At 46.8% G+C, this 27,517-nt stretch overlaps 1 protein-coding gene across 3 annotated transcripts in view; it reads right to left on the bottom strand.

Annotated features, from left to right (window-relative positions):
- Position 1: 1 nt before the first annotated feature.
- NAPB (NSF attachment protein beta) overlaps positions 2–27,517 on the bottom strand; it is a 38,063-nt gene continuing 10,547 nt past the window's right edge. For 2 of the 3 annotated variants that reach the window (XM_086333671.1, XM_086333672.1), the window contains exons 2-10: positions 20,578–20,657; positions 15,653–15,769; positions 13,716–13,793; positions 8,827–8,882; positions 8,462–8,546; positions 4,865–4,969; positions 4,123–4,191; positions 3,759–3,809; positions 2–2,967 (exon numbers count right to left, since the gene is read on the bottom strand). In XM_086333671.1, the coding sequence (XP_086189797.1) occupies positions 2,857–2,967; positions 3,759–3,809; positions 4,123–4,191; positions 4,865–4,969; positions 8,462–8,546; positions 8,827–8,882; positions 13,716–13,793; positions 15,653–15,760 (663 nt within the window). In that variant the 5' untranslated portion in view covers positions 15,761–15,769; positions 20,578–20,657 and the 3' untranslated portion in view covers positions 2–2,856. Of the gene's footprint in view, positions 2,968–3,758; positions 3,810–4,122; positions 4,192–4,864; positions 4,970–8,461; positions 8,547–8,826; positions 8,883–13,715; positions 13,794–13,884; positions 13,932–15,652; positions 15,770–20,577; positions 20,658–27,517 lie in introns of all 3 variants that reach the window. The other variant, XM_086333670.1, reaches the window with a different exon arrangement.

Genomic DNA, 27,517 nt, shown 5'->3' with positions numbered 1-27,517 from the left:
CTGCTCATAACTGGGACTTTATTTACTGTACAGGTTCACACAAAATACACTGACTCTGCGAAGGTGGATTTATCATCCAGGGTGAATTTTCATAATACACCCTCCTCGACAGCCCTGGGGAAGAGAGGCCCAGAACCCCCGCAGAAGCCATGGGGGTTGACTCTGGGCATCTGAAATACATGGTGTCAGAGGAAACAATAAACACACACGCTGTGGTTACAGGGGCACTGTCACACGCGGTCACGACTGCAAGGACACTGCTTCCAAATCATTCAATAAAAAAGAAGTTCACACTAGCTAGAAAAACATTGCCACAAAAAGCAAAGCTTTCCCATAAGAAATTTTAACTCTTGACAATGAACTAAACATGACTCACTAAAATACAAAGACTGCAACACAATCATACTTTGTTCATAAATAACGATTTATAAATACTGGAAGTCACAGCGCTGCCCACTCTGATGGAATGTTTCTAGGGAGGAAGCCTGTAGCTGTTCTGGGACTTTTTTCTTCTCACTTTTATGTTCTAGTGGTCTGTTCTAGCCATTACAATTACTTTTTACTTTTTCATGTGAAATATTAAAAACAAAAGCATCTTAACTCAGGCACTGGTCCTAGTGTTCATTTCAACACAACAACTCTGATGTGACAAAAGTGAAAGTGAAAGTGGCTCAGTCGTGTCCCAGCTCTTTTGACCCCATGGACGATCCAGTCCATGGAATTCTCCAGGCCAGAATACTGGAGTAGGCAGCTGTCCTTTCTCCAGGGGATCTGCCCATCCCAGGGACTGAAAATGGTGCCAATATTCTCAAAAATACAGGTCTTCAGACAGGTCTGTCAGGGGATCAGGATAAAAAGCTAATAAACGTCATTCGATTTTTCCTTTACATGGTCAGACCACAGGTTTCCTTAATAAGTGGAAGCAGACTTTCCAGACCAGCAACAAAAGTGCATGGCTGGCAGGGAGGGTTACTGTCCCCCAGGTAGGCAGGCCTGCAGCCGGAGGACACACGCTCATCTCACCCACGTGCTTCTGACAGGCTGGGCACTGAATCACATAGAGCAACAAAATCCCACTTCTCTAAGTGTTTTTTTCTTAAGAGGTTCCGATAGGAAGTGAAGAAGTACCAAGCAGGCTCTGTTCCAAAATGGACCATAACCAACAGCCAGCTTTCTTTTAAGGATCCCAGACCTTTGAAGGAAAGAAGGAATCCTCACTGGATGCCAGGGTCCAAGGTCAGAGTACCCCATGTCTCCTGGTCCATGACTGCCCCGTGGGCTGGGATAGAGCCACCACTGCCCCCACCTCTCCACCAGCCCAGGCCGCACAGATGACCCCGCAACTACAGCCACCGAATCCTCACGGCTGCCCACAGGGCTGCTCCACGATCAGGCCTCCGCTGGTCCTTCTCAGCCTCCTTTCTGCCACTTTCTGCTCCCTCCTAGTCGGACTTATTCCCCATCCCCAACCTTCCTCCCGACTCAGCCCTCAACCTGGACCCACTCTCTGTTTCTGCCCAACAGCACCTTTGAATCCCAGTTGCTGGCCATCCAAAAATGCAATACCTTTCAAATACCAGTTAACATCTGACAGGACATAGGAAATCCCATTTATCTGTCAATACTGCCATTACCTAGCAATAAATGCACATCAAACAAATCACTTAGAAGAGATTCAGGAAACAAGAGCACGTCTAAAGCACAAGGTTATTAGCACGTAACATAAAGTGCAGGGATTAAGTTCATAGGTCAATAGCGCACATATATAAGTCAAAACAATAGGACAGAATTCAAATACACCAGATAAAACAATCCATCAGCTAAGGGCAGGTCCCCTCAGCAGCTCACTGGGACTCTTTCCCGATGGTACAGTAAACTGTACTGTACTCAGGCCACCAAGCCCATCGTGTCCAATTAACAGATAAAATGAATGACGGACAATTAAAAATGAAAATGAATGACATACAAGCTTTGACTGATATAACCTCCCGGCTCTGGTAAGGATGTACACAAGGGGGCACACGGGGTGCCCTCTCAACGTGGGAAAGTGTGTGAACATGAAAGGGATATGCCAGTTCAAATACCTTTCTGTGAAGGTGAAGCAAGGGTCCTGCCCCAACTAGAAGTGGACACTCCCTCCAGGAAAGGAAGACACCTGTCTCTCCTAGATCTCACGCACAGTGCACTTATGAGCTCAGGTTCAGCTCCACACGGCCACACACGTCAGCGGGCCGTGTCAGGAAGCTCCCTCATCCCCACTGCAAGCAGCCAGCAGGCCCGGCTGACCTGAATTCTCACATGCACATCAGCTACAGAACAATGCACAAGAGCAGGGAAACGGGTCACTGGCACTGTCAAAAGAATCACGAAATAACAAAAAGGATAAATAATTCTAATGAAGAAAGCCATAAATGCATTCCAAACAACCATCCTACACTAAACACACACGTTTAGAGAATCCACCAAGGTGCAAGTTCACAGAGAACATGCAAAGCATCTATTACAACAACTGGGTTGGGCACACAAGTCCAGGAAAAGGGACATAAAAACATGTGTCAAAATGAAACACGAGCTCTGCACATACTGAAATAACAGGAGGAAGATTCTGAAGCAGTTCTTGGAAAACTCTGGGGACTCTGACAAGCGGGAGGCAGCCCATCACACACTCACAATACGCATAGGAGCGGCCCACCCGCCCACAGCACAGTGATACACGCAGTGGCTTAAACACACACACACACACCGTCAGGCTCACGTGCAACGAAATGAAGCCGTTGAATGGGCATCCCACAATGATCACTGGCCCTAACGCGAAATGAACAAGGATTCGGCGGCATGCCGCAGGGACACTGCGCCTCACTTGAGGTCTCCGTCCCCCTCCCCATCCCCCTGGATGGATTTCTTGATGCGCAGCAGCATGGTGGTGAGCCACTGGTCCAGGCGGGAGATGGAGTCAAACTCCTTCACCTGGTGAAGGGAAGAGAAGCAGAAAATGGTCCACGGAAACACAGTCAAACACAGAATCACACTGTACTAACTCTAAAATCATTCATTCTACTTTACAACTTTCTTCATTAAGAGCTTTTTACATTGCTCTTATGCTAACATGCCATGGCAAAAATCCACAGCAGCGTTTGTAACTGGACAAAGAGCACGTTTAACATGACAAAGGACATAAGACTTTGTATAAGGACAAAGGGACGTGGAAAATTAATGTGGCTCCAGTCTCCAATGAACACAAAACACAGCTGCAGAGAGGGAAACTCGCCCTCCCACCATGGCTTCAAAGCCAGGTTGAATGAATTACTGAAGGGCACTAAGAAATTCACTTTGATTCTAAACATAAGATGGAAAAATATGGGAAAACAGGGAATTGGTGAATGTAGAAAATTTTTTTCCATTTTATGCCAAGAATATAACAAACTCTCACTGCTTTATTTTTATGTTTTAAATTTAACTGATTTAACTGATATTACTTCACACTTATTTATGGATCAGATTATTTTCCATAGAAAATATCCAAATAAGTCATAACTGTATGTGATATATATTTGCCTTACAGCTAAAGTCAGCAGAGCTCATAGACTGTCTTAATTTTGAAGGTTGGTGGAATCTAAAAACATTTCTTTTGGAAAACAACACAGGTATAAGCACAATGATGTCCAAATAGATGTTTAGCATTTATACAATGAAAAAGAGAAGTTGTATCTACAGTGTAAACTTTCAGAGAACGCATTAAATCCCAAAGGGGAACTTACTGCTTCTGTGTAAGCTTCACTGTTCTGTTCTTCATGAGCTTCTAGAAGTTTCTGGGAAAATAAATACAGAAAAATTATCTTGGTTGGCTTAAAAGTTCCATCTATGAGTGAATACTTTAAATAGAGAAACAGCCTTCTTACTACACTAACTGATGTTGCTAAATGACTTACAAAAATGGGGGAGTTTTCAAATACAAGAGGCACCCAGGTCAGGGATCCAGCCTTGTGCTAACATTTCTGATCCACCCAATTCAGAGCATGGTGTACACCCAACTCTAACGGCATCTGAGGCCTAGCGTGCGAGAGCAGCACTCACGGCTTCACAGGGTTAAAACGTTCCTAGATTTCAATCCCACTTACTCACTTTCAGTAATTTGCATTCTCTAGAGTCAGTGAATGCTGGAAACATTTCCTCGTATTTCTCAAGAGCAAGCTGGGGAAGAAAACCACTTGTTAACATCTGAGTCACTGAACCAGAAAATGAAGCTCTGACGTTCTATTAACCTCAATACAATTTATTTACATCCTGTTTAACTGTTACACTCAACATCAAAAGCAACCTGTACTGATCAAATCTATTTATTTTTAATTTCAATTTCAGTTAAGAATAAACTGCTAAACCAGTTTTTCTGAAAGAGGCTGCTGTGGAGAAAACCACACAAGACAGATGTCATTGTCAAAACTCCCAGGGCAGGCATCTGCTCTCGTGCACTGGACGGATGCTGTGCCCAGACGCCAGGGCCCGAACCCCAACCCTGTCCCCGCCTCTGCCTCCAGCCTTCACTCTGTTTTTCAATTCTCCCAATCCTCACTCCAACTCCACTTCTAAGTTTTAAAAAAGATGTGATTCTACTTTTTCTGTCTCCTCTCAGCCCCCTGATTTCTTTAAACCAAACTACTGAATGAGGTGTGGCCCCTGGGTTGCTTTAACTTAAGACCCTTGACAGCTGGGATTCCAGTGGCCGCAGGATGGCCAGGATGGGGTCAGGGACTCATCCCTGTCTTGTTTTTCATGGATACAGCGCAGTTTTGCTCTGGACGATGGCTGAGCACCCGCGTTCAGGGTGAATGAAGCACATCAGAAGCTGTGCCTCAGGGCGCCTCACCTTGGCGTTCAGCTCATCCACTATGAAGTGGCAGAGGGCGGCTTTAAAGAAGTAATCCTTTGCACTGTACTTCAACAGAGGGTTATCCATGGTGTTGGCCCCAATCTAGGCAAGAAAGTGGGATCAGAGTAAAAAGGTTGGCTCTCCTACAAAAAGCATGCTGACCCTTACCTGCTCTTTAGCAAGTGCTCTCTCTGCGTCTCATGTTAGAGAATCTATGAAATCCATCCTTTTAACCCAAAGTCATGTACCAGAAATGTTACTGGACAAGAAACAGTATTTGAGACATAAAGTGCTGAACCTGTTAAAAGCGACTCAGAATTCCATGTCCAGGAGGGTAGAACAGACTCGCTGTCTTCCGTCCCTCCCACTAAGTACAACTAAAAGCCTTGATCCTTTTATAGAAAATTAACGTCAGGAGACTAAAACGTAGAGCGAAGAGCAGATCAGCATGGGGAACAGGGCAAATGGCAGGGAGGTGCCTGCTTTTTCTTGCATAAATCCTTGACTTGGAACAGAAAAAGCCAACAACCCATTAATGCCAGTGGGTGTGGCAAAGAAAAAAAATAAAAACAGTGAAGGAACAGACGGAAGTCTGCTTTCTCCAGCCAGAGGACCAGGAGGGGAGCAGTGCACAAGACAGGGAAGGCTCAGATGACACCTGCTCTGGCCCACCCCACCCACAGCAGCAAATGCCAGAGAGAGACGGGACGCCTGTCCTCCTGAGACTGGCCGGAGAGCTCAACTCTTCTGCCAAGGGAGCCAACTAGGAGCCAGCCTGCGCCCCTACCACAGAGGCCTTTGGAGCCCATGTGGGGCTTGTTGCACCATTCCTCCTAGAGGGAATGAGGCATCCTTGCCTCCCAGTGCACCTGGCTTTACCATCATCTGCTAGGAACCAGGAGGCCAGGTGGAGAGCCTGGTCCTACAACTCCACCTGGCAGGAACAAGTCATACCTCTTCAATGTCAAAGAAGACCAGCAGAGAGAGGAAGTTTAAACAAGACCCTGCCCTATAACACAATGTAGAAATACCCAGTTTTCAGGTAAAACTCACTTGCAATTCCAAGAAAAGGGAACAACTCAGGTTGAATGAAAAAAAGAGTAACTAATAAACAATAGTTCTCACATAGACGAGATGTTAGAATTATCTAACAGGTGTTAAAGGACTCCTCCTAAAATGTTTCCACCGACCATTACTAAAGTGCTTGAGGCCAGAGGGAAAACCGAAGCATCAATGAAGAAAAGAAAAAAAATTCTCAGCAAAAAGCCCTAAAACATATAAAGAAGAAATGAGCAGAAACTTCAGAACTGAAATATGTAATACCTGACATAAAAAATGGATGGGTTCAACAGCAGAACCCATGGAAAAGAGGGAGAACTCAGAGAACTGATGGAAGAACATTAGAAATTACTCGGTCTGAACAGCAGAGAGAAGACAATGAGAAAAGAGGAACAGAGCTCTGGGATGTGTGTGACGATAAAACAAGGCCTGGCATCTGGGCCGCCTGAGTCCCAGAAGGGGAGAGAAAGGAGTGGCTAAAAATCACTTGAAAATGTAGTAGCTGAAAATTTCCTAAACTTGGCAAGAAACGTAAACCTACAGATTCCGGAAGTTTAGTGACTCCAAACAAAATCAAAGCAAACACCCTTGCTAAGCCGTACAAACTTCTGAAAACTGAAGACAAACGAAAACATTTTGAAAGTGACAGAGAGAAACACCACCACACCTACAGGGAAAACAGCCTGGATGATAGTAAACCTCTCATCAGAAACTAAGCCAGCCATAAGGGCACATTTCTCAAGTGCTGAAAAAGCTGTCAACCCAGAATTGTATACCCAGGGAAACTGTATACCCAGCTTCAGGAACGAAGGGGAAATCAAAACATTCATAGGTGAAGAGACGCCAGAAGAATGTGTCATCAGCAGACCTACCCTAAAAGAATGGCAAACATTGCCCTCCAAGTAGAACAAAATGCAGGAAGAGATCCTGAAACATCAAGAAGAAAGAACACAGTAAGCAAGATATGGGAAAATATGATGGGCCTTTCCTCTCCTCTTCAGTTTTGTAAATTAAATTGGGTGACTGAAGTAAAAATTGTAATAGTGACTGATGTGTTTCTAAAAGTGTGTAGAGGAAATACTAAAGACAATTATATACTGAATGGGAGAGGATAAAGGAACAGAAAGTAAGGTAAGGTTTCTATATTTCACTGGAACTGAAAAAAAATGACATCATTACCCTGTGATACAGTATGTAAATGTAACACCTAGAGCAAAACACTACAAAGGCTATTTAGAGAGAGATACTCAAAAATACTTTAGATAATCAAGCAACCCCCTATAAGGCAAGAAAAAACAAACAGAAAAACAAAAAACAAAGGATAAACAGAAAACAAACAAATAAAATGGCTGACTTCCATTGTAATATGTCAATAATTACATTAAATGTGAATGGTCCAAATACACCAATTAAAAGAAACTAGCAGAGTAGACTTAAAAACAAGACCTAACTCTATGCTGTCTACAACAAACTCACTTCAACTGTCACAACATAGGCAGGGTGAAAGAAAAAGAATGCATAAATATATGTCATATACACATTAATCAAAAGAAAGCAGAAGAGTCTACATTTAGTATCAGATAAAGACTTCAAAGCAAAGAGAATTACCAGAGACAGAAGGGGGCATTATAAGATAAAAGGGACAATGTAGCAAGACACAGCAACCCTAAATAAGCACGCAGCGGACAGAGCTGCAAAATAACGTGAAGCCAAGACTGACAGAAATGCAAGCTAGACAGATCCACAATGATAGAGACCGCAGCACTCCACTCTCAACGACAGAAACAGAAAATCGGCAAGTGTACAGAGGAACCCAACGCCATCAACCATGAGCAGCTTATCAACATTTGTAGAACGTGTCACCCAGCAACAGCAGCACCACAGAACATAAAACAAACTTATAAGGGCTGAGATCACACAGACTGCACTTTCCAGCCACAACAGGATCAAACCAGAAACCAAAAACGAAGATAACAGGGACATCTCCAAACACTTGGAAACTAAACAAAACACTTATTAAAAAACCAGGGAAATGAATAAATTATTTATTGCTGTTATAAAAATGAATAAAGATAAAACAATGTAACAGCATCGTACAGACTAAGCAGCACTTAGAGGGAAATTGAGAGCACTAAAAATGCCCACACAACAAAGAGGAAAATCAGTAAGTTAAGCGTCCACCATCAACGCCCTAAAAAAGAAGAGTAAAATAAATCCAAAGAAAGTAGAGGATAGAAATCAGGATAACAGAAGGAATCAATGAAAATAGAAAAACAGTACAGAAAACCACTGAATTCTACCAAATATCTAAAGAAATAACACCAATACTCTATACTCTTCTAAAAAATAGAAGAGGAGAGAACTCTTTCTAACTCATTCTGAGGCCAGTATTACCTTGCTACCGAAGTCAAAGACATCACAAGACAAAGTTAAAGATCAACAGCCCATATGAATACATGATGCAAAACCCTGAACAAAATACTAGCATGCGAACTCTGGCAGGCCTGCTCAAAGCTGCACAGACGGCAGCCTCACCTGCTCGAAGATCTCGATGGCCTTCTGGTACTGCTCCAACTGGGCGGCGTACGCAGCCACTTTCAGCAAACACTTGTTAGCCGAGCTGAAACCAAGAACCAGGCAGGGTGACAGTCCCAGAGAAAAACGACAAGCCACCTCAGCGAACCTTCACCAGGTCCAGTGCAAGAGACCCCCAGAGAAAAAGCGGAGGTGTGCCTTTCATCACACGTCACACAACTGTCAGAACCTTTCATCAAACATCACAAATCTTTCAGAACCTTTCATCACATGTCACAAATCTATCAGAACCTTTCATCACACGTCACAAAACTATCAGAACCTTTCATCACATATCACAAAATTGTAAGAAAAACAATACTTGCCTGTTAGATTCCTCCCCCTTGTAATAATCGGCTGATTGTTCGTAATGGGCGATAGCCTGAAAACACACATGTTTTATTCAAACTACTTGTTTGAAGAGTTGCATTTACATTTGCACAGGTATTTTTTTCCTATAAAAACCCTTTTCAACAGCACAACTTTCATAATCCGGCTTGCTTTATTTTGGGAACACAAGAAAGCATGTGCTTCCAGAAATCTGGTGGCAGGTGGCTTGCCATCCACCAGACTCTCTTCTTCCTGACCCCCCCACCCAGACAAATGCCCACCACCCCATTTCCCCAGGTCTGTGACAGTAAGGGGCAGCCAGATGACCCATCCTCTCCAAGGGGATGTCAACAGACATGCTGTGGCCCACCTCCAGGCGTGGTCCATACAGCTGACTCTGCAGCCTTCTCCAGGCCTGTCCCCTTCCTATGAGCTGAAGGCAGCGACCACGTCTAGTGATGCTGGAAGCCATAAACTGAAGATGGCAGCCTTTCTGTCAGCCTGGTTCCCAAGTGGTGTCCCCACCACTGCCAAACCCTAAGTGGTGACAGAGTTGAGCTATTCCACTCAGCTCTATGGCTCGCTGCAGCAGCATAGACATTCCTACAAGACCCAGGGATCCTGTAGAATCAGGGTGTTGCCTTCCACCTAGATGGGGATGCTGTGAACTGTCAGGTGGAGAGGAAACAGGCTGCAGTCTGGAGAGCTAGAAGCCCTGCTCATGCTGTGGCATAAGACACAGTGAAATAAAGCACCCGATGACTCAAAGCAGAACCCGTGCTGCTGGAGCAGGAATTCTAAGGGAAGAGACAGACAACAGTGCCTGGTTTTCAGCAAGGCTTCGTAAGAGAGAAGAACTCTGGAAAGATCAGCTAGTTTGTAGGCAATTATACATGGACAGAACCTCATAAGATTGAAAACGCCAACGTCTTCTATACCCCAACTGGCAAGAGAAGTCAGATGGTGTTTTCTATGGGGGAGGGCCAAGCGGGTCTGCAGCAGGCCTGAGGACACACACAATGCTTCGTGAGCCATTCCATCTGCTGCCCCCGTGGCTCTCCCACAGCAGCAGAGGCTGCCACCAAGGACACGGGCGTGAACGGGCAGGGCCATGCCTGGAGACCTGCCTGTGGATGGTGGAATTTCAACCCCACACACTTTATGTGCCATGCAATGTTCTTCCCACCAGTGATCACAAAATGTAAGGACTGTCCTTAGTTTGTGGGTGTAAACAGATAGTAGACGTGCACAGTCCTGCCTTAAACATCCAGGTTCACCCAAGGAGTGGAGACGAGGCAAGGCCTGACATGGACTCAGGCCAGCAGCTCAGTGTCTGCAGGGCAGCCCCAAGGATCTGAGACGGGGGTGTGGGGATGCAGGGGAACCCCATCAGAAGAGCCCTTGGACCAGGGTCACTGGGAAGCCCCCAGAGCTGACTGCATGGCCTTGGGCCCTCTCCCGTGGGCGCCGGCGGAATGACCAGGGAGCAGAGCCACCTCTGGAGCCACGTCAACCTCGACTGGACTGCAGGGCACCAGAGCCCATTTGTGAAGCAGACACTTCTGCGTGGAGTCACGACACGTGGGGTCTACGGATCAGCCATGCAGCCCTCCCTCACTAACACGCTCCCATACAAGCTTTCTGAGTATAACTGATAATAGGAGAAAAACTGGGAATAATTTAAGTGATTGAATATAATGGGCTACTGTGCTAAGAAGAAGAATAATGACAGGAAGTTCCAATATGAAAAGTTCTTTATGAAATAGCACATTTAGAAACAGCCATAAAAAAACATATACCTGAAAGATGCAGCTGGCATCGACTCCTTTGGAGCAGGGGCAGAGCCATGGCACACACACTGCCGAGGACTTCCCTCCCCCTCTACCCTGTGAGCGCCGAGGGTGAAGGCCCAGTGCGACGCCTGCCACAGCCAGTGCTCAGCTAACAGGTGCTGAGCAGACAAAGGCAGCTGCACTGCACAGGCAGTCCTGCTTACAATACCACCAGGTTTTCCGTGAATTTCTAACCAATCAAACATCATCTCTGAACTGTCCATATCCTCTAAAGTACTTGGCACTCCTTCCCATTGTAATGATGGGGTAAGTATGGGAAACAAGACCAAGTCACCGTGCAGGGAACCAGGCTGTGTGCCCTCTCTCCAAGGAGGGAGCAAACTACTCACCCTTCTGCTCTCACCACCCAAAATCTGAGGAGCGGGGCTGGCCTGGAGCAGTGGGACTGCTGTTCTGGAGGGTGTGCCTGTGTGTTCAGTCACTTTAGCCATGTCTGACTCTTTGCGACCCCATCGACTGTAGCCCGCCAAGCACTTCAGTCCATGGAATTCCCCAGGCAAGAATACTGGAATGGGTTGCCATGCCCTTCTCTAGGGGATCTTCCCGACTCAGGGATTGAACCCACCATCTCTTTTGTCTCCCGCATTGGAAGGAGGATTCTTTACCACTAGTACCACCTGAGAAGCCCTCAAGGATGACAATAAATATCAAAAGTAGAATACAACTATCAAGAACAACAGCATATGTAACAATGAATCTAGACAAAATTACTACCCTCTAATTTGGATAAAGCAATCACTATACTCCTCCCTGGGGAGCCTGATAAGCCACAGCATGCTGGAGAGCACTGGGCCCTGAAGGCAGAGACGGGGCTCCAGGACCACGGTCACCACCAGGGCCTTACAGACAACACAGTGGTTGAGAGTCAAACTCTAGAGCCCACTGTGTAGGTAAAACAGCCTTCAGATGGATCATCCTTTTAGAACCTACACCCTGAGAAGCCTACCCTACCCTATAAATACCTACTCTATGCTAACACAGACAAGAGAAACCCCGTTCTCCAGGGACCTGAACCAGGGCTCCTCTGGGTCACTGATGATCACAGACTGTTACCATATTAATGTTCTACTTGAAGTCAAAGGAGAAATAAGTTTACGGAACTTCACATACCCCTATTCGCCGGCTAAAATCCGAGTGAACCAGGGACACACTATGGCCACATTGACAGGGAAGAAACTCACTCATGAATGAATAAGACACAAGGTGCCTTAGTGTAACTGATTTTTCAAACAAATGTCACGCGCCACCGACCCAATCTGGAGAGTCCCACCAGGGAGGCGAGGACAAGGATGTTTCTAGATACAGGAGCCCAAAGGAGAGGCGAGCTGCTCCACAAGGCTTCACCCCACACCGTTGACACCCCTGACCCTGACACCCCTCACCCCTTCAGGGTCCGTGAGCAACTGGCAGAACAGCAGGAGCACTGGGAGTGACGTGACGGGCTGCAGAAACTCCCATGACAAACTGTCAACATTGTTTAACAAAAAGAAAACCAGGAATTCACCACAGATCGTTTTAGCCACCCTGAATCTCACAGAGATGCATGTGGTGAAGAGGCTGCCTGAGATCTCGCCCTTCAGACTGAAAACTGAACGCTGAGGTCAGGAGAGGACAGAGCAGCCTCGGCTGGCTGGACACTCTGCCTACCAGCACTCACCCTTCTCAGGACAGCTCAGACTCAGTAAAGACCAAGCCCGCTCCAGACACCCTGACCAGACAAGCGTCCCGGCCCCGCTACTCCTGCTCTGCCATCGACTCTGCAGACTCAGAGTCACAAAGACGGGCTCAGGGCTGGGGTTCAGCACCTGCTCCTGGGTCAGAGAAAACCTCCCCAGGAGACACGGCACACGGCCCTGATGTGGTCAAGGTCTGAGGGTGGCCTCAGAAGAGCAGGGCACAGCACGACAGGGATGGCCCAGAGACCGTCCATGACATAAGCCAGTGAGTTCTGAGCCGCCTGACCACCAGGGGCACCCCCGTGAAGCCAGAGGGGGAAGCCGCCCGTCCCATGGCAGTCCTGAGGGGCTGCCCCACCGGGGATCCCATCTGCTCTGGTGGGGAGGGCACCCTCGGCTCACTCAGCAGAGCCAGGGTCTCAGACACACTGGTATACCAGAGGCAGGCTTTGGCCGGTGTGGGGCACCCACTGCAGTGGAGGGAGAGAGCGAGACAGGGGTGGTGAGCGGGCCGTCAGAGCGCCTGTAAGGGGGCCCTGAGGTAGGGGGCAATGGGTGTGTCCTGGAGAGGGCGGAGGTCCCAGTTTTCATGAGGCGGCTGGAACAGTTCCCATCACAGTATCAAATAGGCAAAGCTCTGCAGAACTGACGTGTGGTAGAAGAGCTCAGAGCAGAGGAAACAGCAGTCACAGGCCCTGAGGCAGAGCACTCCTGACACGTGAGAGGCTCCGGAGAGGTCAGGGTGGCCACCACATGAGGAACAGGGGAGCACGGCCCGGGGTGGGGGGAGAGGTGCTGGGTGAGGAGACAGGCCCCAAGGCTGTAAGTAGTGGAGAAACCACCTGATTCACTGCTGACGCGGACAAGCTGCTGCCAGACACAGAGCACACATGCCGTGAAGCTGTGTGAGCACGGAGGACCACGGGAGTGAGGGCAGGGAGGGCATGAAAGCCCAGCCCCCAGAGAAGAGGAGGAAGCAGCCACGGGCAGGGGTGAGAGCACCAGGAAGGACATGCTCCAGTGGCCAAGAGAGAGGTGAAACAGGAAGCGAGAGTGACAACAGTCCAGGGCGGAAGCAGGCATGGGATGAAGGTGATCTCTGAGCTCAGCATCCACCACCAACAAAACCAGCCATTCCTCCCTGATGCGTGTCTGTTGCCCACAGTGCTCAGTTTTACACAAACGCTGTCCCAAATCTGAGCAAAGGCAGCCTGGGGCCCTGGTAAGGGGTTTTTCCCTCCCGCCACCACCCGAGGTCTCCAGGAGACCCCAACTACACATGCTTCCCTCTGCCCTCACATCCCCACTGCAGGGGCGCCTGGGGTCCCCGCCCACCAGCTTCCCCCATCTGCGCACCTTCTCAATGTCCACTAGCTCTGTCTCGTAGATCTCTGCGATGGTGATGTGGTGCTTGGCCGCAATCGTGAACCTTCCCTGGGGAGGAAACAGAGCAGTCACATTCCGGTTAACCGTGAGCCGTCTCGAGGGCTCCACCCCACGGCCGCTCAAGCAAGGCAGGTCTTACCATGTCTGTGTAAATGTCGATGGCTGCATTTAAGCAGTTGATAGCCTCTGAAGCGAAGGCATTCAAGAGAAACAATGAAAAATCCATTCAGTCAGAGGGTTTGCTAAGCCTGTCTTCCTGGGGGCTTCTAGACCGCTAAGGGGGCCCCGCTGGGGCGAAGGGGAGGCAGGGTGGTTGGTAAGAAGCAAAAGTGCATCTGCACATGCCCAGCCCCTCCACGAGCCAGTACACAGAGGCTGCAGCATCAGAGAGGAGGGCAGGGTGGGGAGGGGAGGCTGGCTCAGTGACACCTACCCTGACCCTGAGGACCTCATGGGGAAGCCTGCATCAAGAAGACAGGACAATGGAGCCGGAGCCAGCATCAACACCCATCCATCTATCTGCTAAAACCTGAGGGCAGCTCCTTCCTCACTGACATCACGTGTATGCAGTGATTTTGGAAGACAATTACTTTTTGTACAGGGTTAGAAGATGCTAACTTTCGGTGTATTAACAAATATCAACAGGAAGAAAAAGTCTAATAAATGAGCTCATGAATAATACCGATTTCCCAGAACAGTGAGCTCACAGAGCAGAGGCATTTACAACTCGGGCACACGGGGCCAATGAGTGCCCACCTCACAGAGCAGAGACATTTACAACATGGGCACGCAGCTGGCAGCGCCCAGGGCACTGCTTCTGCTCTGGAGAGGCAGCAAAGCAAAAAGACCCAACGGAAGAATCAGGAAAGTAAGTAGATTAGTGACAATGAAAGTGATTTCCCCCAACCTGCATAAGAAACATGGATAGTCGTGCCTTTAAAAATACAGGAAAATTGAAGAGCTACCCACAAAATCCCACTCAATCCCCCAGCTAGGAATTTGATGCCCTTTTCCTCTGTTTTCTGGACGCATTTCCACGAGTACACACTTTTTGTGAACCTGAGATTTCGGCTCCCTGTGGTCCTTCAGTTGCCGTGCAAACGTCCTAGGTCACAGGGCGTCCCGGACGTCAGGGCCTGAGTGCCTGCACCACGTGAGTGTGGCACTACATGCTGATGTGCAATGACTCTACTGTGCACTTGGGCTGTGCCCAGCTTTTCCCTTTGGAAATAAGCTACAGCTAATCCTTATACCACAGCCCTTATTCCAATGTGAGATTGTCAGGAAACTCGGGATTTTTGTGTTAAAATGGGCTGCTGAAACCAGAGGGCAATCCCACAAACACAGTGCATGTGTGGAGAGAGGTCAGGCCTTCAATTGCAGGATGTACGTTTCTCCAGCTCAAAAACAAAGGACATCTGAAAAACTTCACCACTTCAAATAACCAAGATCATTCTTTCCTCAAAACCAACACTTGGAAAAATGCTTTTTAAAATAGTCAGATAGTACTTGCTTTGGCAGCACATATACTAAAAAAGTCAGATGAATGCTGTGTGTATAAACTGTTGTAATTACTGGATTTTACGACCTCCCGTACACTGCACCTCCACATAAACTATTCAGAAGTAAAGGAACGAACCTTTGTTTCCCTTAATGGGCGAGGTACACATTCGTGAAATTAACATTAAAGACTTACATAAAGTTAAAGCTAATTTCAAAAAAACTGTCCACAATGCAGCATAGATGGTGTTTAAGACGATGGTACTGACAACAGGATAAATTTAACAGATTTTCTCCACAGAAACTTCAGATGATCAGAGTTAAAAATCTTCAAATCTCCACCGTCCGGGAGTGCGTCTCCCTTCAGCAGCAGAACTCGTGGGAGGTCTGGGGGGTGCGAGGCTCACCTTGGGGGTCTGCCTTCTTGTAGGCATTCCCGGCGTCCACAAAGCTGGTGGCTGAGTCGTGTTTGCTCTGCAGCTGCATGTGGAGCTTGGCGGCTTGACAGAATGCATTTCCTGCAGCTGAAGACAACACATGAGTGAGTAAACACAGGAGCAGCCACCCCCAGGGCAGCCCCGCTCCAGCCCACGCCTGGGGAAGGCCCCGTCCTGACGGTGGCACACGTGCATGTGACCCAGTCACCTCCGGTGACCACAAAGACACCCGGGATGCCTGGGCCAGCAACAAGTGCTGCTCTCAGCCTCAGGCCTCCTTCCACACTGACTGCGCATTCAGCACTCAGCTCCGTCCCCAGTGCAGGCCCCACACTGATGGGCGTCTCCGAGGAGGCATGAGGCTGGGAGGGTTCATTTACACTGACTCGGCCAGCATAGCCGGAGAAATGGCAACACAAGAAGAGGCAGCACAAGCCCCCAAATCAAACTGCCCAGCTTCAAGTCTTGCCCTGAATAAGAACGAAGACGAGAGGACTTCCGGGCACTTCTGAAGATATGGACCCACCAGTGCAGCCTAGGCCCTGCCAGTCTGAGCCAACACTGGCCCAAGATTGGAGGTGGGACCGGAGAAGCCTGCCCACCAGGCCTTGACCCCTACCGTTGTGGATCATGAACCTGGCAGCCCAGAGGAGGGTCCAAGCTGCTGCCAAGTGGTAGGCAGGAACCCAGGACCTCAGGGCAGCTGGAAACTTCCCACCATAATTCAGGAATGTGACCGCCGAAGAGCAGCTCTGATGAGTTGGGTCTCAGAAGTGTGTACCATCACTCAGACCTTCTAGGCAAAGTGCTCAGGACAGCGTGGCCCCAGAAACACACTCACGTGCTGGCCATTTTCATAATCACATGTATATCTGCCCTCAGAGCACACCTGTGCTTTGCCAGATTGAAATGTCAGCATTTCTTTTAGAACTTAATCCTCCTCCTCCCACCAGTAATTTCATTTTTTGACATTTTATCTATGCTGGCCATTCCAGAACCAATGGTGTTCCATCCCTTCCTGGCTGGGGGTAACAGCACGGCACACAGGCTCTCCCGGGCTGGCTCCACTTCCCCGGACAGTATTAAAAGCGCTGATTTGACAATTTCACGCTCCCACCTTCCAAAACAAGCTGCTGGCTCACCTTTTCAATCTGAGCACTCACTCCAAACACCACTAACCTCTATCTCTACCAATGTGGAAGTATCTTTAAAGGAGTGTATTATCAAAATAAAGTTACACACCTTCTCAGACCCAGTTTCCTCAACTGTAAACATCTAATTCCTGCCAGGATGATCTCTCAAGAGCACAGTAACAGACAAATCAGACGAATTCTTTTATTCTCATAAAATAACTTCTAAAACTATAAACAGATGAGATGCAGTGGTATCACGATCACCACCACGGCAACATGGCAACGATTTCAAAGAACCTAATTTTCAGTTTATTATTTCCTTTTTTAACCACTTTTAAAATTGAGGTATAGTAGATTCAATGTTGTGTTAGTTTCAGATGTACAGCAAACTGTTTCAGTTATACGTATGTGTGTGTATATATATATATATACTAATTTTCAGACTCTTTTCCTTCATAGGCTATTACAAAATATCTAGTATAGTTCCTTGTGATATACGGTAGGTCCTTGTTGTTTATTTTATAAACAGTGGTATCTGTTAGTCCATTAGTCCCAAATTCAAGGAACCTAATACTCTGTAAAATACACTCAGCATCTGTCTACTGTGCTGCACATATGGGTCCAGGCCCTGCAGGCAGGGCAGAGAGGAAGCACAGAAACACGCTGGCCTTCCAAGGTTTATGTTCCGAGGAGGGACAGCACATAATAAAAGCACAGACAATACAAACGAACAAATGAACTTCACTTATTTTTGCTAGATGGTGCTAAGGGCATCGGGGAAGAGGGGAAGGGGCTTCCCAGAAGAGTGGACTGCCAGGGATGGCCAGGAGAGACCTCACTAAAAGGATGATGACATTTGTAGAAGGGCCTGGAGGAAAACAGGGACCAGCCACACCCTACTGTGGGGAAGACAGTGTCAGAAGGAGGGCACAGCACAGGCAAAGAGTCAGAGGAGGGTGCTGGGGAAGGAGTGGGTGGGTAGGAGAAGCGTCCAGAGTGAGGAGAGGATGGGAGACCAGCTCGGCTCTGAAGGCCACCTTGAAGGATTATAGCTCTGCTCTGAGATTACATGACCTGACTAGAGATTCAACAGGGCTACTTTGGTTTCTTTAAAACAAACAGGTAAAGTCAAGAAGCAGGGAGATGTCAGCCCAGGCAAGAGATCACAAGGGTGGGGGTGAGGATACACATATATCCCCTTCAGTTATATAAACAGTAACACTCTGAAAGGAATTTTCAAAGGTTAGAACATCTGGTCCCCAGATAAAGGAAGGAAAAGGTCTTTTTAGATAAGATCACTTTTTACCCTGGTTTTTCCAACAGTCATGTATGGATGTGAAAGTTGGACCATAAAGGCGGCTGAGCCCTGAAGAATGGATGCTTTTGAACTGTGGTGTTGGAGAAGACTCTTGAGAGTCCCTTGGACTGCAAGGAGATCCAACTAGTCCATCGTAAAGGAAATCAAACCTGATTATTCACTGGAAAGACTGATGCTGAACCGGAAGCTTCAATACTTTAGGCGCCTGAAGCGAAGAGCCGACTCATTAGAAAAGACCCTGATGCTGGGAAAGATTGAGGACAGGAGGAGAAGGGGACAACAGAAGATGAGATGGCTGGATGGTATCACTGACTCAGTGGGCATGAGTTTGAGCAGGCTCCGGGAGATGGTGAAGGACAGGGAAGCCTGGTGTGCTGCAGTCCGTGGGGTCACAAGGAGTTAAGACACGACTGAGCAACTGAACAACAACACTAATAGGACCTGAACCAAAAAAAAGAGGTGACCACTAATCCTCTTTTCTCCTCTCTTTTAAAATACATTATAATTCAGGGGCAAAGGCACTTTGGAAACAGAACATGTCTTTCTTATCTAAATGTTTTAAAAAGAGTTTTACAGCCAGAAAGGACCTTTCAGGGCCATCTAAGCCAAAGCATCTACTTCACGGAACTGACTTGGAAGCGTCCACCTTAGAAACAAGTGGAGAGATCGCACACCTTACGTTCACATGACTCAGCGTGGCATGGACATCTCCGTCAAGCTCGGAGAGCCCCTGGGGAAACAAATGCACTTTGGGAGGGAAAGGCCCCCCACCTCAGGTCATCTGCAGGCTCAACGGGGCCAGAGACCCACAGAGACCAGGCAGGCCTGGTCAAAAGCCATGTCCACCTTCACTATAGAAAAACCCCTTCATGTAACCTCTTTTTTTCCAGGGGTAGAGGAAAGATTCTGCTTCTTGAATCAGTGTTGGAAAAGAGCCACCCCCTCTCGAAAAGAATTCTGATTTCATTTTGTGTACCTTCCCTGCGTAAAAGTATTATGTTATTTCTCCAAAGAAGACATACAGAGGGCTAACAAACACATGAAAAGATGCTCAACATCACTCATTATCAGAGAAATGCAAATCAAAACCACTATGAGGTACCATTTCACACCAGTCAGAATGGCTGCGATCCAAAAGTCTACAAATAATAAACGCTGGAGAGGGTGTGGAGAAAAGGGAACCCTCTTATACTGTTAGTGGGAATGCAAACTAGTACAGCCACTATGGAGAACAGTGTGGAGATTCCTTAAAAAACTGGAAATAGAACTGCCTTATGATCCAGCAATCCCACTGCTGGGCATACACACTGAGGAAACCAGAAGGGAAAGAGACACGTGTACCCCAATGTTCATCGCAGCACTGTTTATAATAGCCAGGACATGGAAGCAACTTAGATGTCCATCAGCAGATGAATGGATAAGAAAGCTATGGTACATATACACAATGAAGTATTACTCAGCCATTAAAAAGAATACATTTGAATCAGCTCTAATGAGGTGGATGAAACTGGAGCCTATTATACAGAGTGAAGTAAGCCAGAAAGAAAAAACACCAATACAGTATACTAACGCATATATATGGAATTTAGAAAGATGGTAACAATAACCCTGTGTACGAGACAGCAAAAGAGACACTGATGTATAGAACAGTCTTATGGACTCTGTGGGAGAGGGAGAGGGTGGGAAGATTTGGGAGAAGAGCATTGAAACATGTAAAATATCATGTATGAAACGAGTTGCCAGTCCAGGTTCGATGCACGATACTGGATGCTTGGGGCTGGTGCACTGGGACGACCCAGAGGGATGGTGTGGGGAGGGAGGAGGGAGGAGGGTTCAAGATGGGGAACACATGTATACCTGTGGTGGATTCATTTTGATATTTGGCAAAACTAATACAATTATGTAAAGTTTAAAAATAAAATAAAAAAAAAAAAAGTATTATGTTAGAAAATGAGGAGTCTGTCAGGATTTAGAAGTAACACCCACAACTGCCTCATTTCTCAGGGCACCACAATCAGTTATCAGGGTAAGGTATGGTTAGAAAGTCTCCACCAAGGTTTAGGCAAAGAAAAGCAGGCATTTCTATGTATCTGACATCTTTTTCAGTAACTTTTACTTCAACTTTCACTCCTTGTACTAAATTTATTTAAGCACATGAGTAAACACCAAAGGTTACCCTTCTTAACTCCAAGTAATAGTAAGTCTTTTAAAACCACATGCCCACTGTAGTAAGTGCTTTGCAGACACTAAAGCAGACACGCCTTTATGCCTAAACTTCAATCAGTATTTCAAGCTTTGCTCCCTTGGATCAACAGCCCCTCTCCCCCACCCTGCCCACGCAGCCAGCAGTTTTTCTAAGGGGAAGGCGGAGAGTCATGTCCTCCTTCAAAGTGATTTTAAAGTTATTTGCCTGGAAAGCAAACAAACACCACCTTCATACATACCACTCCAGTTCTTGGCCATCTTGAACATGTTCGCAGCTCTGGTATACATTTCACAAGCCTCTTCTATTCTTGTGTTTCCTCTGAGAAAAATGTAAAGATGAGGTTAAGTTTTACAGTAACAACCATCCATGTCCCTAAATATCCCTCAAGTAATGGACATCTACCAAGCACTTACGACGTGCCAGACCAGTGCTAGACAACCTTGCCAGCAGCTCGGACGGGACACTCTGATCACCCTTGCTGTCCCAGGTGAGGGAACCGAGGTCTAAGAGAGTAAACGCCACCCTGCGAGGATTCCAGAGCACTGAGACGCAAACACCGCTGTGGCGGGACCCAGGGCCTACACCCTCAGGAGCGTCCTTTCCATGCATGTGAACCGAAGTTTTACTTGTCCCAAGGAATGAGAAGTACGTTTTTCAAAGGAGGCTGAATTTTGAAGGATAAAGACATGCTGATGCTTTTAACGTCCGCTGTTTGTGTTCAGACTTAAAACCCGATGCAGGAGCAGCAATGCACCAGGCTGCTCAAGGGCTGCAATGCCTGGCGTGAAAGGGGCCGGGGGTGGAAACGCACTCTACAACATCCTGTAGGGGAACCCCACTGCTTTCAGAGTTTCCACTCCACCAAGCTGAGGCCTCTACGCCCACTGGTCCTCTGTCTCGTGTGTCTACTCTATAAACAAGAAAGAATGAGAGAGAGAACCAGAACAAGACGGGCTCTCCACAACACACACCACACGCCAAGGGGAACTCCCGGCAGAAAATGGATGTAAGGACTGAGAGAGGGCGAGGCCAAGGCTGACTGCAGTCCAGAGGAGGGGCACCCCATGCCACGAGGGCAGGCACAGATCACGTGTGACTCTACCTGGGGCAGTCACCACTGAGTGTCTGACTCCAGACTAGTACTTTAGTTTCTTTGGGTCTCCAATCTTGCATGTGTAAACTGAGGGTAATACACAGTCTATACCTCTGAGTTATTATGAAGATCAGAAGAAATAATCCATATGGAGTTGTGTAGGGCTGCACCCAGAGTCAGTCAGGATGATCACTGTAACTAGATTTGTGTACTGAAGGCATACAAACTCTGGAATATTTGTATACCTCGTACGTGATCTGTATCTAGAATATATAAAGATCCCTTACAACTCAATAACAAAAAGACTAATGATTCAAGTAAAAATGAGTGAAAGATCTGAATAGACACTTCCCCAAAGCTTAAAAAAAAAGACATAGCCAATAAGCCCTTGAAAAGATACTCAACATCATTAAGCATCAGAGAAATGCAAATCAAAACCACAAATAAGACAGCACTTTATTCCCACCAGGCTGGTTAGACTCAAAAGAGAGGACTAAGGAAATGTAGGGAGGATGCAGGAAACCAGCGCCCTCATTTACTGCCAGTACAAGTGGCAAACTGTGTAAGAAGCTACCCTGGATGAGTCTGGCAGCTGCTTAAAAGGTTAAACATGGTTACTAAATGACCCCAAATTCTACATCAAGGCACATACCTAAGAGAGACGAAGACATCGGTCCACACAAAAACTTGTACACAAATGTTCACAGAAGCATAGCTCATGATAGACAGAAGTGGACACAACCAAAATGTCCATCAACTGAAAAATGATAAATGAAGGTGGTATACACACAGTGGAGCAGATCAGACAATAAAAAGGAATGATGTACGGAAGGACGCACTAATTGTGCTACAAAGCAGACGACCTTCATGACATCATGTGGAGTGAAGGGCCAGTCCCAGGGGAGCCCACCATGCACCAGCAAGGGCTGCAACAGGCTGGTCCTGGAGCTGGGAGTGCTGGAGAGAAATGGAGGGGGTGGGCAGAGTTTCTTTCTGGGGTGATGAAAACGTGCTAAAACCACTTGCTGTGGTAACCACATCGTTTAGCGAATATGCTTAAAAACTACTCAACTGGACACTCTGGATGGGTGAATAGTATGGTATGTGAATTACACCTCAATAAAGCTATCTCCCTCTCCTCTAAAAAACTCCCCTTTGGGTGGGTATGTCATACAACCAGGGACAGGATGGCAACAAACCACACCAACAATAAAGCGGTAGAAGAGCAAAGACTTCTCGCTCACACCTTCACGCTCCTTTTCCTTCACTTCAAAGCTACATTTAAAAAAAGCTAATTATTGTGATGAACATTCCTAACTCAAGAAAGCTTTCAATCTTAGCCACAGCTCCTTGGAGATAACAAAAGGCTTGCCACTTTCTGTGTCTTATTTTTCTAAAGTGTACCAGGAATCTTGAACTGTAATTACAGTGCAATCATTCTTATTAAAGGTTTCTAAATAAAACTAGCTTAATTAAAATGTACTTTATCCTATTATTTTCAGAAGCAGGTTCAGCTAAGAATAATAGAACGCCTACAACATGCTGTCTTATGCTGCATGTTTCCATGTGCTTTCTGCCACCTTCAGAATTACAACGACCACAAAAGATGACATCTCTGTGTTGTTGTCGTCCAGTCACAAAGTTGTGTCTGACTCTTTGTGACCCTATGGACTGCAGAATGCAGTCTCCATATTACAGAAGGGAAAACACTGTACCTGGAGGTCAATGGCTTGTCATCCAGCCAAAGTCAGTGGTGGAGCGGACACCTGATGTCAGGTTCAGCGATCTTTACAAAACTAATGAATGAACTCTGCGAGACTCAAGACCCTCACCTCTCACTTAACAGAATCACCAGAAAAATGCTGACGTTAACAGCACCAGAGAACTCACTTGTCATAAACAGACACAACTTAAAGAATTCATGAAAAAATTGTCACCCTGCTTATTTAACTTATATGCAGAGTACATCATGAGAAATGCTGGGCTGGAAGAAGCACAAGCTGGAATCAAGATTGCCAGGAGAAATATCAATAACCTCAGATATGCAGATGACATCACCCTTATGGCAGAAAGTGAAGAAGAACTAAAGAGCCTCTTGATGAAAGTGAAAGAGGAGAGTGAAAAAGAGGGCTTAAAGCTCAACATTCAGAAAACTAAGATCATGGCATCTGGCCCCATCACTTCATGGCAAATAGATGGGGAAACAGTGGAAACAGTCAGAGACTTTATATTTTTTTACTCCATGCAGCCATGAAATTAAAAGACACTTACTCCTTGGAAGGAAAGTTATGACCAACCTAGACAGCATATTAAAAATCAGAGACATTACTTTGCCAACAAAGTTCCGTCTAGTTAAGGCTATCGTTTTTCCAGTAGTCATGTATGGATGTGAGAGTTGGACTCTAAAGAAACCTGAGCACCAAAGATTGATGCTTTTGAACTGTGGTGTTGGAGAAGAGTCTTGAGAGTCCCTTGGACTGCAAGAAGATCCAATCAATCCATCCTAAAGGAGATCAGTCCTGGGTGTTCACTGGAAGGACTGATGTTGAAGCTGAAACTCTAATACTTTGGCCACCTGATGCGAAGAGCTGACTCATTTGAAAAGACCCTGATGCTGGGAAAGATTGAGGGCAGGAGGAGAAGGGGACAGAAGAGGATGAGATGGTTGGATGGCATCAATGACACAATGGACATGAGTTTGGGTAGGCTCCGGGAGTTGGTGTTAGACAGGGAGGCCTGGCATGCTGCAGCTCATGGGGTTGCAAAGAGTCAAACATGACTGAGCAATTGAACTGAACTTGCACTGAAAAAATTTACTTTTAAGTCACTCCAAATGTCTACTGTGTTTTATACCTGTGAAAATTGATTTTTTTGAGTTTTAAAGAAAAATAGTTTTGACTGACTGTTATCCAAAGCCCTTAGAACTGAGGTAGAAGATTCATGAAAACAGAAACAAGTTTCAGTGAGGAGTCTACATTGTAAGTGATACAGTACAGCCCATGGCGGGCTTCCTGGGTGGCTCAGTGGTAAAGAATCTGTCTGCCAGTACAGGAGACACAGAAGATTCGGGTTCGATCTCTGGGTCAGGAAGATCGCCTGGAGAAGAAAATGACAACCCACTCCAGTATTCTTGCCTGGGAAGTCCCGTGGACAAAGGAGCCTAGTGGGCTATAGTTCGTAAGGTCACAGAAGAGGTGGACACGACTTAGCAACTAAACAGCAGCAGCACACGGCACTAACCTGCCAGAAAACACTGAGAAAATAACGTTCTTACCAAGGAGGTCAAAGTGCTGAGAAAAGAATAATTAACTGCAGGCTGGAAAAATCTGATTGCCTGACACCCCCACCCCAGGTTCCACAGAGGAGATGGGGTGAGAGCGACACGCACCCCCACCGCTCCCCAGGAGCCCAAAACAGCAGAGCCAGGTCCAAGCCCCTGACTCTCCTCCCTGCCCCTTCCTGTTTAGGAGGGAAAAACTCAGCCTGGGAAAATCACAGCCTAGTAGTCCAGAGAGCTCAGATGACATCTACACGCAGACAAGACTATTAACCCCTCACTCATTCAGAATCTTGCATTTTCCTTGTGATGAGTGAAAGCTATCTGGAAGCCCAGGAAACTGTAACTGAGCACATGGACAGTGAGGGTGGGGAGATAACAAGGCAAGAGCTGTGGGCACCAATGGCTCACGTGCCTGTAACTGCTTGACTCAAATCCTTTGCTTTTTCACAAACCAGAAACAAGAGGTGTGGCTGCAAGGAGGTAGGCTTTGGAGTCGGACTGCTAACAAACAAATGCAAGGATCCATCAGCTCCTGACCCTTTGCCCCAGATCCACAGCACTCCCAGAGTAACCAGCAGAAGCCGAGCAGGGAGTTCAGCCTCGACCACCATGTGCTCTGCCTTGGACCCTGGGATTCCACCTTCTGAGAACGTCTCACTTTATTTCTATTTAACAAAAAAGAATCACAGATTCTCAAATGCAGGAAACAATCTGAGACGTTTAAGGACTGTCTGACCAAAGTATTTGCATTTAAGCATAACTTCTTGAAATAAAGTTATAAGAATAGGTACAGCACATAAAGCTGGTGGGACTTTTATCTGGTAATAGCTCCAGATGAGGGGTCAAGTGTGACGAGGGGTCACGCCTCCTGTAGAGGGGAGATATGTATAGATTGGATCTTTTAGTAAAACAAACCAAGATACTTAAACATTACAAGGAAGCTAAGAATAGGAATTACTGGATAAACTCAGAAATGACTCACACACAACATGACTTGTCAAGAGAAACTTTGGTATTTAATTTCAATCTTCATAAAAATTTAATTTTTTTAAACAGAAACTTAATCATTGAGACCTGAGATTCCTATAGGACAATGGTAGCTGCCTAAATACAAAAACAGGTCCTTGTATTTTCTGGAACCACACAGATCAACAAGGAGTGGATGTAACCAATGGATTGGATCCACTCAACGAATTGGAGACCACTGAGTCAGAAGTCAACAAGATTTCATTTAAGAAAGCTGGGGCAGTAAAAACCCTGAACCAGCAGAGCTAGGGGCTTCCCAGGTGGCGCTAGTGGTAAAGAACTCCCCTGCTGATGCAGGAGACACAAGAGACACAGGTTCGATCCCTGGGTCAGGAAGATCCCCTGGAAGAGGGCATGGCAACTCACTCCAGTATTCTTGCCTGAAAAATCTCATGGACAGAGGAGGCTGGCAGGCAAAAGTCCATAGGGTCGCACAGAATCAGACACAACTAAAGTGACTTAGCATGCACACAACAGAGCTAAGGAGAAGACAGCCCCTGCTAGCAATCAGGAGGGGATACCTGGACACAAGATGGGGTGCAGCAGGGTCCCACAAGCGCAGTTCACAGGCAGCAACACCCCTTCAGAGAGGGGCTGCAGTGTGGGGTCCAGGAGACAAGTATGAGACCTGGAGGGCATGGGGGCTTGGAAGGGGGGCCTGGCTAGAGGTGTCAGGCTCCAGAAGATGTGCTTCTGGGGGAGGGAAGGAGAGAGGAGGCTTGGCAGTTAGTGAAAGAAAGCAGAGCTGGAAATAAAACCCAGGGTTTTGGGAAACAGAGGTGGCAGAACTGGAATGGCAGCAAGCCCCAACCCACCCCCAAAATCCTAGTCATCAAGGAAACCACACCAACATGTGAACAGAAGGTGCTGTGAAGGTAATATGAATTTAGGAGAAAGCACACTCCCAATGTTGGCCCTTTCCCAGGTGAGTGGTCTGCAGTGACCCTCTCTCGTGACGGGCCTGGCAAGGGCACCATCTGAGTTCACAGTCAGGCATGTGCTCCTTGACACACTCACAATCATTCTGGACCAGACACCCACTCTGCCTTCATGTTCAGTACTGTATTCAATGAATTATATGAGACAGTCAACACTCTACTATAAAACAGGCTCTGTGCTAGATTGTTTCGCCCAACTGTAGGCTAATGGAAGTGCTCTGGTAGGCCAGGTAGGTGTGTTAAACACATTTTTGACTTACAATGGGTTTATGGGGACATAACCCTACTGTAAGCAGAAAGAGACCTATACAAATACCTGAATCCCCCTGACACACACACACCCTGAATAGAGGGGTAAGTAGAGCACATTCACTGACTGGCATACAGGTAGGTAATGCAGGCTTCCCAGGGCAGACAAAACACTAGATTCCCAAGTAAGGAAATCAGGCAAAGGGTACTAAAGAAGAGTCACGGGGTAATAGCATACTCCTCTGGTGACAGAAGCATAGACAACCCCTGCAGCTTCCGCTCCCACTCCCTCCCTCCAAGTCAGCCCTGGCCACTGTGCCCAGACTCGATGAGGGAGGGGAGCTGCCCTCTCCCTGGGGCCGGGCAGCCCAGGCCACATGGCCACAGGCATCAGATAATCCTCTTGACTAACACAGCCCTAAAACAGGCAATCACAAGTAACAAGAAAGCAAAGACTGCTACCCTGGCATCAGAGGAGGTGGAATTTGGGCTCAAAAGTATCAAATGAAATAGAGAAATTCACTTCATAATACTAAAGATACAATTCAAGTGAAAGTATACTGGTTGTGAACATCTAGGCACCCAAACATGG

Source organism: Bos grunniens, chromosome 13 (genome assembly GCF_055505025.1).
Source record: "Bos grunniens cultivar Pamir isolate PY7600 chromosome 13, Bosgru_T2T1.0, whole genome shotgun sequence".
Classification (NCBI taxonomy): Eukaryota; Metazoa; Chordata; class Mammalia; order Artiodactyla; family Bovidae; genus Bos; species Bos grunniens.
The sequence above is the reverse complement of the archived record's forward strand: the minus strand, read 5'-3'. Positions and strand labels throughout refer to the sequence as shown.